Raw genomic sequence first — 14,880 nt, 5'->3', positions numbered from 1 at the left:
AGCCCTTGTGTAGCTTTATGCATGATTAAAAACAAACTTTTCGAACATACTTTGATTTACGCAAATAGTTGAGAATCATGCGATAAACAACTCATCATTGGCCTTATTGGTTGTTACTTTAAATTATCGATACAAGATGGCAGCATCGTGACGCTTCGAAAAACTCGCGACAAAATTGTTGTTCAAGTGTTTCATTGAAAACCACTGTGAAGATATTGTGTAATGAAGTAGATATACCCTTTAGTTGTTTGCACAATTACCTTTTTTCTTCAAACATCCTCTCTTACGATCGATTCGGATGGTCTTCCCAGCTAGGCAGGCTGCCCGATGAAGCTCACAGTGACTGGTGTAGAAATTACCGTCCGTTCCGCAAACCGGCTTTCTATGATGTTTACAATAAAGCTGACAAGTGCAGACGGCTTGACCTGCTTCGTTCACTTCACACTGTCGACCTTTTCCACATATCATAGCATCACACGGACCTTTAGAGAAAAATAAAATATATATGTTCATTTAGTTTTAAAATGTAATCACATACTTTCCTAAAGACAAATATAGGAATGGATCATTTGTTTGAAAGGCACAGCGGAAGGTGTTCGAACGGACAATACGCCTGGTGAACTGATAATTAGATAAATTTTCGATCGACTTCAGTGTATCTTCTTCCGGATTAGTTAATTGTGAAATGTTAAAAAAATAAAATGCGGAGAAAATTATCTTCAGTTTGTTTGTGAATTTCGCGCAAAGTTACACGAGGGCTATCTGCGCTAGCCGTCCCTAATTTAGCAGTGTAAGACTAGAGAGAAGGCAGTTAGTCATCACCACCCACCGCCAACTCTTGGGCTACTCTTTTACCAACGAATAGTGGGATTGACCGTCACATTATAACGCCCCCACGGCTGAAAGGGCGAGCATGTTTGGTGTGACAGGGATTCGAACCACCTGGCCATGCCGGGCCAATTATCTTCAGTTTGAAATAAATGTAGAGAATTATTTTATTCAAAATAAATTAAAAAACAACCATGCATAGTTACGAGTATATAAATTATACTCATAATGTGCTTAGGTTTGAGAACGATGATTAGTTTCTTGGAATACGGATGGGCTCTTAGACGCTTTTGTTTTCAATTATGCCCTTAAGAGTTTGTGTGTGTGTTCTCTATATGTATAGAAGTAAGAAATCATTAGAATGACAGAATATTTCATTTTAATTAACTTTATTTCATTACCTGTTTTCAAATAAGAACTTTAAGCAAATTTTCCTGTAATTACACGTTTTTACCGTGCTTACCATAACTGTTTCCATGGCTGCAATAGAAGTATCGTGAGTAGATACTTGAATGCCATAACTTGAATAATATGAATACAAATTCAATCAAACTCAAGCTGATTCTTTTGCAACACAGAATTGACGTTAAATTGACAAAGTTTTTAATTTCGCTTAGAAATTTGAATGAAATTATACGTGTTGTAATGTTGCCTCACTCTAAGAAACAAAATTATTAAAGATTTACTTGAAACGTGGTGACGAGACGTCTATATATATAGTGGACACACACACACATATATATATATATAACCTCAAATCAAATTACTAGCCTTAGTATGTGTAAGATGATTCAGTAGGCCTAAGTGGAAATCATTTAGTATTTTTTTTAATGAAACTTCTTCAGCAAAGTTAGTTACTTCATGAAACTGGCGACAGATGTACGATTAACACTAAACATTAAAAACCTAACAAAAATCTTCTCATGTTACGGTTTATTTGTTAGTTGTAAAGTACAAAGCTACACAATGGGTGTCTGTGTCCTGTCCACCGCGGGTATCGAAACCTGATTTTTAGCGTTAAAATCCACAGAGTTACCACTAACCTACCGGGGGGCATGTTACAATGAAAGACCAACTGTTATTCACAGAGAAAAAAATATGTGAACCATCTGTTTTTTTTTGTCTTTTCACTACCATGAGTTGACCTGCAAGCATTGTTTTTATTCAATACACTCCCTTTTTGTTTTTACTATCCTCAAATTCACTTTTATCTGCATCATTTTAGTTCTTTTTTAAAATTCAAATAAAAAAGTGCAAGCTTTTTATATGTTTTTTAAACTAATTATTATGATATTAGTATATGAACCGAAATGTTATGTATAGCAAGGTTTTAAGTTTAAAGTATAAGCAGATAATTAAGTCAAGTATTTTATTATTCAAATTTAATGTATGTTTCTTTTTTTTCGTGATTTTCTTACGCATGGACACGATGTGTTTTACTAATTGATATTTATATACTTAAAAACATATATAAAAATCTAGCGACAGCGGTGCTAGTTCTAGAGCCACGAGACTACATAAACAAAATGCATACACGAGATCATGCAAGATAACTTAAGTGTAAAAAGTTAATAAAATAAGTATGTTTTCCGCAGTTTTTCTAAGCCAAGCAGAGGTCGTTCTGTTCCCAGAAGCATTAGTCAGCAAAGGTTCATCTTAGCAACACGCGGGAGTTTCCAAGCAAACAATACATTAGGGTACACGATCTTGCGTAATGATTTTAAGCACGCATTGTAAATGATAAATCATGTGCCACGAACGTCAACCTTGGAGAATCACGCGAGGCTTCTCCATGATGGATCTTGGAACTATGTTTCGTGTCTCGGGGACGAAAAGAAATTGCCAAAAATGAAGGCCTTGCCAGCAGACCCACATTCGGGAAGATGGGAATTTAAAGTTTTCTGATACGTTCATATAAAAGAAAAAGTGTTCCAGCTCAAGTTCCATAAATCATGTTTTTTACCTCCAGTTCAACTGATGCCTCACATACATTTAAGAACGCGCAACTAAGGAAAAATATATTCTGCTTGGACTTACATGTTTGCATTGCTATAAAAACTGTAATTTTAAAAGAAGAAAGATATATTGTAAGAACATTATCCTCAAAATAAGAAAAACCAAAGAATAATCCAAGCTCGTTAGATGTTTTAGTTTTCCAAAGAATTTTTGAAGTTCTTCGTCCATTTTTCATAGCTTTGTTATATTGCCAATTTACTATGTAAGTACAAACTCATCAGTAATATCTTAAACTCTAAGTTTGTCACTCGTTAGCTCTATGTCTATATTCTCTGAATTGGTGCAACTACGGAGTAGTTAATAGAGGGAGCTTATCGTAATTTATATATGCATAATTTGTCAAATGTTTGAGGTTTGACTTCAAGTTGAGCATATCGACGTACAACTTTCAATAGAAATAAAATTACATGGCTGAAAAACAACAGTAAACTTGTTTTTAAAATAAGTAAAACTATTGCGCTAAGCATGATGGTTAAAATTTTATGTGGTATTATTCCATATATCGTAAGTAGGAGGTACTTTTTGCAGATTTTTGTGTAAATAAGGCATTAAATATTTTTTAATGACGTTATAATTTTATTCATTCAGTTTTCAAAAGTAATCAAAATAAAATTATTGAAATAATATTTGACTTTCTTTAAATAACTTTGTAATGAATATTTTTCAGTGAGCCAAAAACAATAAAAATTACTCACTGATAGAGTTGTCATAATTGCTTACAGTTCTCTTAAGTGTATCGCAAAGGAAACCAGTTCGAAATAAATCCGTTTATATTGTTTGCAAGCATGTCAGAGATAAGAAAAGATGCTGACTCAATTTGAAAGCCTTTTGCTGTAAACTAAAAAAAAATTCTAAAAGATTGTTAAACAATGCTAAAATGTTTATATGCAATGAAAATACTTTCAGCTACAATATAGTTTACCGTATGTTTTATACAGATACAGACCTCCCAATGGGCCACTATAATGTTTTTAAAGGACCGATTTTCTTGAAAATATAAAACTAATTGTGGTTTCACAACCAAAATATAAATCAGTTATATTTGAATAATAATAACTGTGAATTTCTATACAGTACCATCTGTAAAATTTCCACGAATAAACCCAGTACTTTGTATATGTGTGACAGGTTTTACAATGTAAGTTCTAATAATGCTGATAATGAAGTCTCAATTATTCCCCCTCATCAGAAATGCTGTAAGATCGTTATATTTTTACGGATCTGTACTGGATAATTATGGTAATATCATGGCTACCAGTTCCGATAATTTTATAGCAGTGTTCTTGGTTGAAAAGATAGGTTTACCTTCAAATGTATTGGATTTTTAAATGTTATGTTTGGCCTGTTTTAAGTAAACAACAGAGGAAATTAAGAATGAGAACAAAAATAAAGGATTTTATAGGTTTATTTATCTGAGAGGCCTGCCTGAGATAAATAAAAAAAGGCATCATTCATTTTTCCTAATCCTTCAACGCAAAACTATTTCCTACTTCTATATTATTGATATAAGTTATTATTCGACATATCTCACGTCATGAGAAAGGGGATGTTGTTGTTTGTTGAATTTCGCGCAAAGCTACCAGAGGGCTGTCTGCGCTAGCCTTCCCTGATTTCGAAGTGGGATATCTAATCGAATAGTGAGGTTTGACCGTCAATGTTATAACGCACCCATGCCCCCAAAGAGTGGTAACGGGATGAGAACCTGGAATTTACAGTTCGGCATGTTCATCACTGAAGAAATAATTTTATCTCAACTATAAATATTGACTCAATCTCACATTCAGTAATAACTAGAGGGGCCTTCAGTAGAGCGCATATCTCCGCCAAGCAGCGTAAATAATATTCGGCCCTCAAAAATACGAAAATGTGCTAGTATGTCCGTCGTTACCAATGGAACAGACCATTTTTGGCAGAACAATGAAGAATAATATTCTACGTATGTCCACCAAGTTTCATCAAAATTTGATCATTTCTGATTGAGTTATAGAGCAAAAATAGTGTGAAAAATCGGTCCCCATGTTAACAGATAGGGATGTTTTGGATTTTCCTGACCTTGCTGTGACCTTGACCCTCCAAAACTAAGCACTTCTAAGTTGGATCATAGTCCAAATGTATAACAACTTTCGTCCAAATCCATTTAGCCATTTTCGAGAAGTCTTGCTGACAAACACACACACACAGGGGTGAAAACATAATCTCGTCACTTAAAAGGCACCAAACCTCCTTCATACAAATCGTAAAAGTTCAGTTCAATGTATGAATTATATTAAAATATTTCATTGTAAAATAATCTGCACTCCCCATGTCATCTTGAACCTCATAATTTCATTCGCATTTAATAACCGAGAAAGTTTACGTAGTTATTTTGCATTCCTGAAACAAAATTAAAATAGTAAAATAAAAACAAACTCCGCAAAATTGTTTCATTTTGGAATATTTCTGAATTCAGCAAACTCAGCAGGAACACCAAGCACGTGTTAGTGGATTATTAAACAGAATTTCTGGACTCGCAGAAGCGGTACTATTTATATGTCATCGTCCAGTTTCTCACTATGGTCGAATCGATCGATGTAGACTGTCTTTCGCTGAGTTAATGCGAAATGTCACCCCAGAGGAGACATGCATCTATGCACATAGCGACATTGTGACGACCAGAAACCCCTTTTCGGCTACAACCTCATAGAAGTGTATGATCATTTAAACAAATAAACCAAAAATTATAATATATTTCAAATATTACACAATAGATTGGGTCGACAGAGGCAGAAACGTGTCATTTTGAATAAAAACCCCTTTTTTTATTGTTAAATGCAAAGCTACCCAATGCATTTTCTGTTCTCTGGCCACCGTAGGTATTGAAACTCGATTTTTAGTGTTATAAGTCCATAGACTTATCACTGAGTCACCGGGGGGCTTGAATAAAAGTATAATAATTCATACACATTTCTGTAAATAATGCAATACGAAGATACGTTTTTTATTTAGAACAAGCTGAAATACCCATCAACTGACGGAGAATGTTTAAACTTAATTAAATCAAGGTAAATTTAACAGCAATCATATATTTCAAAGTAATAACTTAAATATAACCTTCATCTCAAAATTTTAAAAATCATACCAAAGCTTCTTCCGAAACAACTTTTGCAGTTTGCTTTTCATCTACCAATAAATAAAGATTTTGAGGTGATCCCACCCTTGAATACCCTACATCTCATTGATCATGAGAAAAGCATGGTTGTTTGAGAAACAATCCACCAACTTTTATAGTTTGACCTTGATTCCCTTGTCTAAAGTGTCAACTTGCCAAGATTGACTCAATAGGGTGGGAGTAATTAACCAACAGGTTTTACAAAATAGAAATAGAGTTAAGTTCAATTTTGACCTCCTTAGGACATTTCCCATAATTTATAGTGTTTACGTACAAATTTTGGTTGAGATTGGCCCAATAGGCTCAGAGGAGTTAGGGTGGAAACAAACACACATTTCGTCTTTATATATATAGATAAAGGTAATGTAAAAACATATATATTTACATATTTGCCTATATATATATATATGTATAATAATAATAATGTCATGCTATTTCTGTTTACTTCAATCATACTTTGGAATATGAAATGCGCTTTGTGTTTAAGAATTTTTCACCTGAATAGCAATGGCCTAAAATTTACGTTGGAAGTTTCTTTTCTGCAACGTATTTCAGTTTTAAGTGTATTAACGGTTTATAAACAATTCCTTGTTTTATACGATGTACTTGACAATTTTCTCACCGTTATCAGTTTTCGTCTAGTGCTGAATGTCGATGATACTATAGTTTGCAAACTGTCTGTTTTATTATTCAGACAAAAACTTATACGCATGTTATGTCAGACAATTATTAATGAAAAATGTTAAAATTGATTAACTATTGCATAACATCTGGTCTGATTCGAATTCGGTCAAGATACGAACCGCATCGGCTATATCAGATTTTATAATTCTTCATGTTATAGATCTTACATAAACCAATGTTAGTTTTCTTTGTCTGTTCCAGACACTGATTATTTGCACTTAGTAATAGTTTAATGGTTTTTGGGCGTCGCTTTTACTGAGTACATAAGTCAAAAGTACAAGCAAGCATAACAACACATTTGTTATAAAGCCCAAAATATTCCTTAAAAGTGATTAACTATTGCGTGAGTTTGTTACGTTATAAATCATTCATTAAATGTATAAAAGACAAAACTGTAAAAAATATGAAAGCTTTCATGTAGGAAGTGAAATATCAGGTCATGGGTGAGAAGGACCTAATGCTGCAGAGGGTAAATTTTCTATGTTCTGTCGTTTCTTAACTTTCTATCTTTAAAAAAAAAAACCTCTATTAAGAAAGTTATACAAATTTATTAACTGAAGTATTATCTTTGTCAACCACGGTGTTTCACTAATCTGATTAAGTTTAACATCTCTTTCAATACACATATCAAATTCTTTCTTTCACTTCAGTATTTGAAATCATTTCTAATATTTTATTTCTTCCGAGATATTATACTCCTGTATTTTCATGTAGCATGATAAAGAATAATGCCTTTAATATCATGAATCGTTTTTTTTCAGTGTTTGTGCATTATTCTCATATTTAGTTTTATCGTGACTACTATTAAGCAAAAACTCGGTCTGTTGTTATTTTCAAAATTAGTTCTATTCCTTTTAATAATTTAAAGTTTCAGATCCATAAAACGTGTTTTTAAAATAATTCTTGTTTATCAAGAGTTCATTTTAAGAAATAAATTTTTAATTAAGCCACATAACAAAGACAAACAAACATGTATATCGTAATGAAGCAACTATAAAAAATATAATGGTGTCTTTTTCGCTCAAGATACGTTAGAAAATTCACTTGCCAATGAAGATGTAATGAACGACCCTTAATGTTTATTAGTAAAATAGAATAAAGTCATTTTTTTACAACAGGACAAAATTAAAGATTCATAGGCACATACAAGAACTTCAAAATAAGCAAGCAATTTGTCCTGAGATAAAAAAACGAGGGCATGGCACTCATATATAATTATTCGTCTGAGACAATGATAGAAATATATACTCATTTTTATGCGAACCAAAATTCGAGAAAAAATTCAATCCTTTATCTTTTTAATGAAATAACAAAACACTACGTTAATAAATTCTAACTAGTCTTTCTCTACTCTCAATTTTTCTAAATAAAATTAAAACCCATTTTTTAAAGTTGTAATGATTACTATCATAGCTAATACATTTTTACAGTGAAATATAATTTTTATATGATTATTATATAAAATGATTATATAAAAATTTGAAAACGAACAAATAAGGACTTTTTTGCTATTATGATCTTAGATTCGACAATTATACACGTGAAATAAAACATTAAGATATACAAATGAAGATAATTGAATTAAAATTTTAGTCTTGGCTCAAAGTCATAATATGTTTAGAACATTTCAGTTTTGTGAAATTGAGTGGAAATTTTTATTTTTCTTGTTTAATCTCTTTCGAAAATACTTTCAAAACAATAACGTGATATAATCAATGTTCATAGTGAATACATTCGCGAATAATTACTTCTATATAGTACTTTGCTATTCTAATAATTATCATTGAATATGTATATATATGTGAGTGTGTGTGTGTATTTAAAGCTTGAGCTTACATTTATCCACATAGAAAAAGGAGTTAATTACCGATACAACTAACATCTTTCACATTTAGTGGAAAATCTAATATTAACTTCCCCTGTAAAACACTTTTTGCTGCAGCATAGCTGTTGCTCTGCAGCGGAGCCAAAGAAAAGTTGTACTGAAAGTTTACTTACTTTTTTCTTTGAGCTCCATAACATCATCATCATCTTCTAAACGTAAGTTCAGGAAATGATCATCTTGATTTTCACGGAAATCACTAACTTCTCGGTGTCTTGACTAACAAGGAAATAGAGAAAAGTAAATCGTTCATTTCGGTATTGATTAGTTTGAAGAATTCAAAATGATGTGTTTTTCTGTCGTAAAATCTTTTACGTATTATCATTATGCAGTTTTGCAAACAAACGATGTTGACTTCTGGCAGATGATTAAAAGTGAAGGGGGAAAGAACCAAAAGTTCTTCGTCTCAGAATTATGTTAACTCCTGGCAGATAATTAAAAGTGAAGGGGGAAAGAAACAAAAGTTCTTCGACTCAGGATTATGTTGACTCCTGGCAGATAATTAAAAGTGAAGGGGGAAAGAACCAAAAGTTCTTCGACTCAGAATTATGTTGACTCCTGGCAGATAATTAAAAGTGAAGAGAGAAAGAACCAAAAGTTCTTCGTCTCAGAATTATGTTGACTCCTGGCAGATAAATGAAAATGAAGGGGAAAGAACCAAAAGTTTATCGCATCAGTGATGATATATTTGAAATATGGATTTATACGTATGAAGTCAAGCAATTGAAAATACAAATAAGTTTAAAGTATGTAGCATACCTTTTCGTGAAAAATACAGACACAATACGAGTTTGCACTACTAAAAATATGAATTGAATTTTACTTTAATTATGTACTATCAAGTGATTTTCATTTTTAAATTTGATAGATGAATGCTCCACTCTTACTATAGCTCCTAAGAACACAAGTTATGAATTGGTTAACGTGATATGCTTAACTCCACTGTGCACAAAGGTAGATATTTAATCAACAAACTTACTTCAATTAGTTTTTCAGACAAAAAAAAACACATACTGGTTTAATCAAAATATCCTGATATCAATACATAATTTGTGTGTTTTAGGAGCCATGGTGAGATTTGGGTGCTTGTTAAAACCAGCCCTGTACATAGCTAGGGTAGTACTAAAAATTATACAGTCGCGGTGCGCTCCCCGTTGTTGTATTTTTCTAACGTTAGGTGGCTGCTAGACAATTACGACATGCGAAAAAAAATATCATTAAGTACAGTAGTTTAGTAATAAGGACCGTGATGAAACAAAACGGCGGCCATTAAAATTGTCCATTTAAAACCACCTCTAAAATGTCTGAATATTAACAATGACTATTTCAAAGTATTGGCTGAGCAAAACTAAAGCTTATTGTACTTATACATGTTTATGTAGTGAATCAAACTTTCACTATTTCAACGAATTTTCATCTAAGTTAGTAAGTAAGTGACTTTTCCAGACAAGCGTACAGAAAAAGTGACAAACCTTATTGCTCTAGTTCATTCACAGAACTTTTTCGTTTAGGATTACAATGATTTCTTTCTTGTACCGAAAAGAATACTAGTATATATACATATAAAACAGAAGATACGCTACTTTGGGCATACAATTAGATTTGGGGGTAAGTTGGTAGAGATCCTGATAAGTAATAAAATCCAATCCGGTATACACGCTCCCCACACTTGACATTGCTGGCGCACAAAAATATAGCTGATAAAAAAATAAACAAACAAAAATAATAAAACAATTCAAAATTTTATAAAACCATGTAGGGATCGATATATACGTAACCTAGCTAGCTATAATAATACAGAAAGTTTTAATGCTACAAAAAGTATTGAAACAAGAAAGTCAAAACAACAAAAACTGAGTTACTTGAAATTTTAAAAACTTTATCCCGACTTTGGCAAATCGCCGTAACTATGTTATAAAATTTTTACTCTACTTGTATGTATAGTAAAGAAAGCTATGTCCGTATAAGTTGTTTGTATAGAACTTATTACACTGCCTTATGTGTTAAAATTTCTTGTAAAGCACCGAATCGTTAATGACGAAACATAAACAATGGACCATTGATGAAGAAAGTTCGAAAGACACAAAAACAAAGGCTAATTAACGACGTATATATATATCATCCGATATATTACGCATTGCCCGATTTGTATGCAAATTTTCATAGGATAACAACATAAAAGTCATTAAAGTATGTTGGTATGTTATTTTTTTAATAAAAATCTGTTAAACTCAGTATCAAAGCATTTACTGGTGAAGGAACACAAAACGTTAAGTTCTATCATTTTAATATTTGTATAACATGACGTTAAACTTCTTTATTACTTTATCAGTTTTTATCAGATAAACCAGAATCCTGTTGTTTCTTTTCTAGTGGACTCTCATTTCAGACAACAGTCTTGTAGTTTGTTTTCAAGAAGAAAAACAAACCACACGAAATAACGAGCAAGTTGTTTCACAAATAGACCAACCATGGCGAAAGTTACGACCCCTCCCCCCCCAAAAAAAAGCGAAAAAAAAGAAGAAAAGATCTTTCTTTACCCAGTAAGGTCTCGCTTATCTATAGGTAGACAATCAATCACGAAAAAAAAGTATTGTTTGACAAGTTACCTTCCTAGCAATACCCACAGAAGCATAACAGTATAAAGAAGATACGGAGCGTATATCCTGCCTTTATTCCTTTAACAAGTAAAAAAATATGAGCATTATATTGAAAAAACTTTTTTTTAATAAACGATGTTCCCTGCTGGAATTACCAAACGTAAAACATAGATAGCATCGTATTTAATAGTTACACAGTTTTTTTTGTTTCTTTTTTGTGGCGTAAACTAAATAAATTTTCGTGTGCCTGCCTTCCATCGTCGGATATTAATGAATAGCATTACGTCTTGTACCTTGCTGTTCAGAGCTATTGTGTATGATAAACAAGAACGTCATTTTTTGGAACTTCATAAATCAGATATTTCAGAGTTGATGCACCACGCCTTTGGGATGCCAGCTATGAAATTATCATTAAGCATGTGCCTTTGTTATAGCTAAGTCTACAAAATCAATATAAAATGGACCTTCCTGAAAATCTATAGAAACGGTTCATCGACAATGAGTAGTGTTCGACTGCAAACTTTGACGTCTGTTGGAAATAAACAAAAATATGTTTTGTTATAAACCGTTTAGTAACAGTTTTATACAGATCTAAAAAAGTATAACGAGTTTAAAGTTTAGTGTAACGTATTAAGAAAACTTCTTTTCACTCCACGGTATGGACGACATTTCCTTTTTAAACTTAAATATGTAGAACTTTAAAGTTTTGTCAATTATACATTTTTGTAAAAGGTTTAAGAGAGATTTATGTAATGGCATTGAAATTAATAAAACCTCAGCTTTTATTTGTCTTTGCGAGAAAAGTAGAATAGCCACACGATCTTTAAGAAGAAAACAGTTTTATACTATTACAGAAAAAATAAATAAATAGAAAGAAACGTTTTAGTAATATGGGATAAACGAAGAGATTTGGTGAATTAGTATTCATAGGGGGAAAAATGAAGAATATACATAAAGTTACCGTCCTTCCATTTACAACTTAGACTCAAATAGCACCGAACGAAACCTTGAATTCATTATCGCATGGACAAAGCAATTTTATGTATAGTTTCGAAAGCACTATGCCTCTAATGTAGCATGACAACAGAATGGCTAGCATTCATAGGAACTTCACAGATAGTATGACAAAGGTTTCCATTTTTCTTTTTAGAAAACAGCGTTGCTTTGAATTCTTGGAAGCAATCCAGCCAAACAAACTACACGAGGCTCTTCATGATTGAATGGCTGATAAAATCGCTATTCCGTATTTTTATATTACACACACCATTTAACATGGACGATAATTTTAAATAAGCTTTAGTTTCTAGCACTGCCTGTTTGAAACTGTCTTACATCTTTGAATGCTTGATATATGACTAGAAACATGGAATACCAACCACTAAAATGACAAAAACTACTTTAACACTAAATTATGAGTTAAAATTCTAAGAGATTATATGACTTCAGATCAGTGAGGGGGCGCCACCACTGAAATTTGTCTGCCTCTCCTAAATGTTTTTCTTCTTCTTGCAAAACTACACAATAGGCTTTCTAGTCTCTGTCCACCGTGGTGAATTAATCCGAATTTTGGCGTTGTAAATCCGTAAACTTACTGCTGTCCCACAACGAGGATCCTAAAATTGTTACTAAAGAGTTTTAAAGTATTTAGTAAAAATTACATTTCCCAGAATGAAATGCCTTCAGTTACTAGGCAACTCTATAAAAAAAAACAACAAAAAACTACCCAACGAAACATTACTCAATCTTTGGCTAGCCACCCACAGTAAGAGTTAAGAAAATTTCAAAGGTCAGGTTAAAGAGTAGGCAAACGAGTTTATCGAAAAAATTAAATCAATCCGCAACAACCGCTGACGAAGGTGCTTATAATGTTATTTTTTTTTGTAATTTATTAAAGCACTTCTTTCTTTTGTATATCTGATTTGCGAGTTCCTGTAACCTACTTCAAGATGTTATATTTAAATTTTAACATATTCATTGAATTTAAGAATTTCATGTTAAAATATAGCTTCCCGAGTATGTAATTAATTTGCAGAATTAATGTAACACCTCAATGACAAAAATAACCCGAACCAATAATGAATCTTGTAGAACAGACAGACGTGGTTGTAAGACTCTCCATACACTGTTTGTGTCAATGCTTATGAATGTACGTATTATAAATATGCTTATGAAACGTTGCTAATACCGGTTTCGTGAGGAAGGGAGATGGAGTATACATTTTGAGTTTACTAAAGCATATATTAACGAAAACTTTATTTAGCAAAAATAGTCCCACTTTCTTTGCACTTCTTAATCCATCTTTCATAGTTTTCACTCCACTTATCACTAACACAAAAGCCTTCATCCCAAGTCAATCTGTCTGTCACCCTTTTGCTTCCCACTTTCAGAATCTTGAAGTCGCCTCTGCTTCAAAAGTTATTTAAATATTGTCTTGTTTGTTTGTAGTTAAGCACGAAGCTACAAAATGGGCTATCTGTGCAATGCTCAACAAAGGCACCGAAACCCTTTTTTGGGGGGGAGGGCGTTATACCGCTGAGCTACTGGGGACTAGATTTTGTCAATCACAGTCGGATAATTTGATACATGTTTACGTATATTTAAAAATCAAACATAAATATCTGTTTGTTTGTAATCAAGCACAAAGCTACACAATGGGCTATCTGTGCTCAGCGCCAAGTCTCACAGCTTACGACACTAAAATTCGAGTTTCGATATTATCGGTGGGCAGAGTCCAGATTGCCCATTGTATAGCTTTGTACTTAATAACAAACAAACAAATAAATTATTTATGTTGATATTATTTTGTAAGTTTTTTTCTTACATAACAAAATATGGTAATACTAAACTTTCGTAGTTGAATATATTACATACATACATATCTTAATGCATAACATAATATTAAGCTCCTCAAACTAGCTATAAAATAGAGCTATAGCTACTCATTTATTTCGTTTGTAATTTGTTTTCACAATAATACCACACGTGATACAAACTACAAGGTAATCTCAAAACGATAAGGCGTACAGAGAATGCCATTGACAAACGACATGTCACAGTTTCTTGCTTCTAGTGCGGATGAAATATAAACTCTGTTAATTTTTGAATGAACCATATTGAAAACTTACTGGATTCAATGAGAGAAAGGTGTCAAAGTAGATTACAATTAAAATCAAAGAAGAAAATTACTCAGGAGACATCTACAATTGCGCTTGGATTGGAAAATTTTATGTCAATGTACCAAGAACTTGAAAGAATGAAAACTTTGTAAACTTTCTCAAATAAAGTTGTGTTATTTACGGAAATCAGACGTTACGTGCACTTTACAGTAAGTATTAAACCAATGAAAGCGATAGCGTATAACAAAACATCTTCGTAAAATACCACAGTGCATTATCTGGAAGGTATTTACTATCGGACATCTTACCTTTGAATATTATGTTATGACAACCATTCGGGACACACACAATACCCAGAAACATCGTCATAACATAATATGCAAGGCAAGAAATAACTTCCAGATTGTGCCCTCCTGCCAGTTATGTCTCTCAAACACTACAGAGCATCATTGTTTCTTGTTGAAACGGTATGAAAAGATATACCCTAAAAGTTTGAAGATTGACGCATCCAAATATATTTATTATTAATATTTTGTTCGGTACTGCTGTCTTTATCTAGCAGAAAACTACCCTTCTACTCATTGCTATAAGCCCCCCCCCCCCCAG

The 14,880-nt window shown here is 32.5% G+C and overlaps 1 protein-coding gene across 4 annotated transcripts in view; it reads right to left on the bottom strand.

Annotated features, from left to right (window-relative positions):
- Positions 1–14,880, bottom strand: part of LOC106478809 (follistatin-related protein 5-like) — a 144,184-nt gene that overhangs the window by 38,009 nt on the left and 91,295 nt on the right. For 3 of the 4 annotated variants that reach the window (XM_013939379.2, XM_022382478.1, XM_022382477.1), the window contains exons 3-4: positions 8,675–8,777; positions 261–482 (exon numbers count right to left, since the gene is read on the bottom strand). In XM_013939379.2, the coding sequence (XP_013794833.1) occupies positions 261–482; positions 8,675–8,777 (325 nt within the window). Of the gene's footprint in view, positions 1–260; positions 483–8,670; positions 8,778–14,880 lie in introns of all 4 variants that reach the window. The other variant, XM_022382479.1, reaches the window with a different exon arrangement.

This window comes from Limulus polyphemus, unplaced genomic scaffold (genome assembly GCF_000517525.1).
Source record: "Limulus polyphemus unplaced genomic scaffold, Limulus_polyphemus-2.1.2 Scaffold252, whole genome shotgun sequence".
Lineage (NCBI taxonomy): Eukaryota > Metazoa > Arthropoda > Merostomata > Xiphosura > Limulidae > Limulus > Limulus polyphemus.
This window is presented reverse-complemented; position numbering and strand designations above follow the sequence as displayed.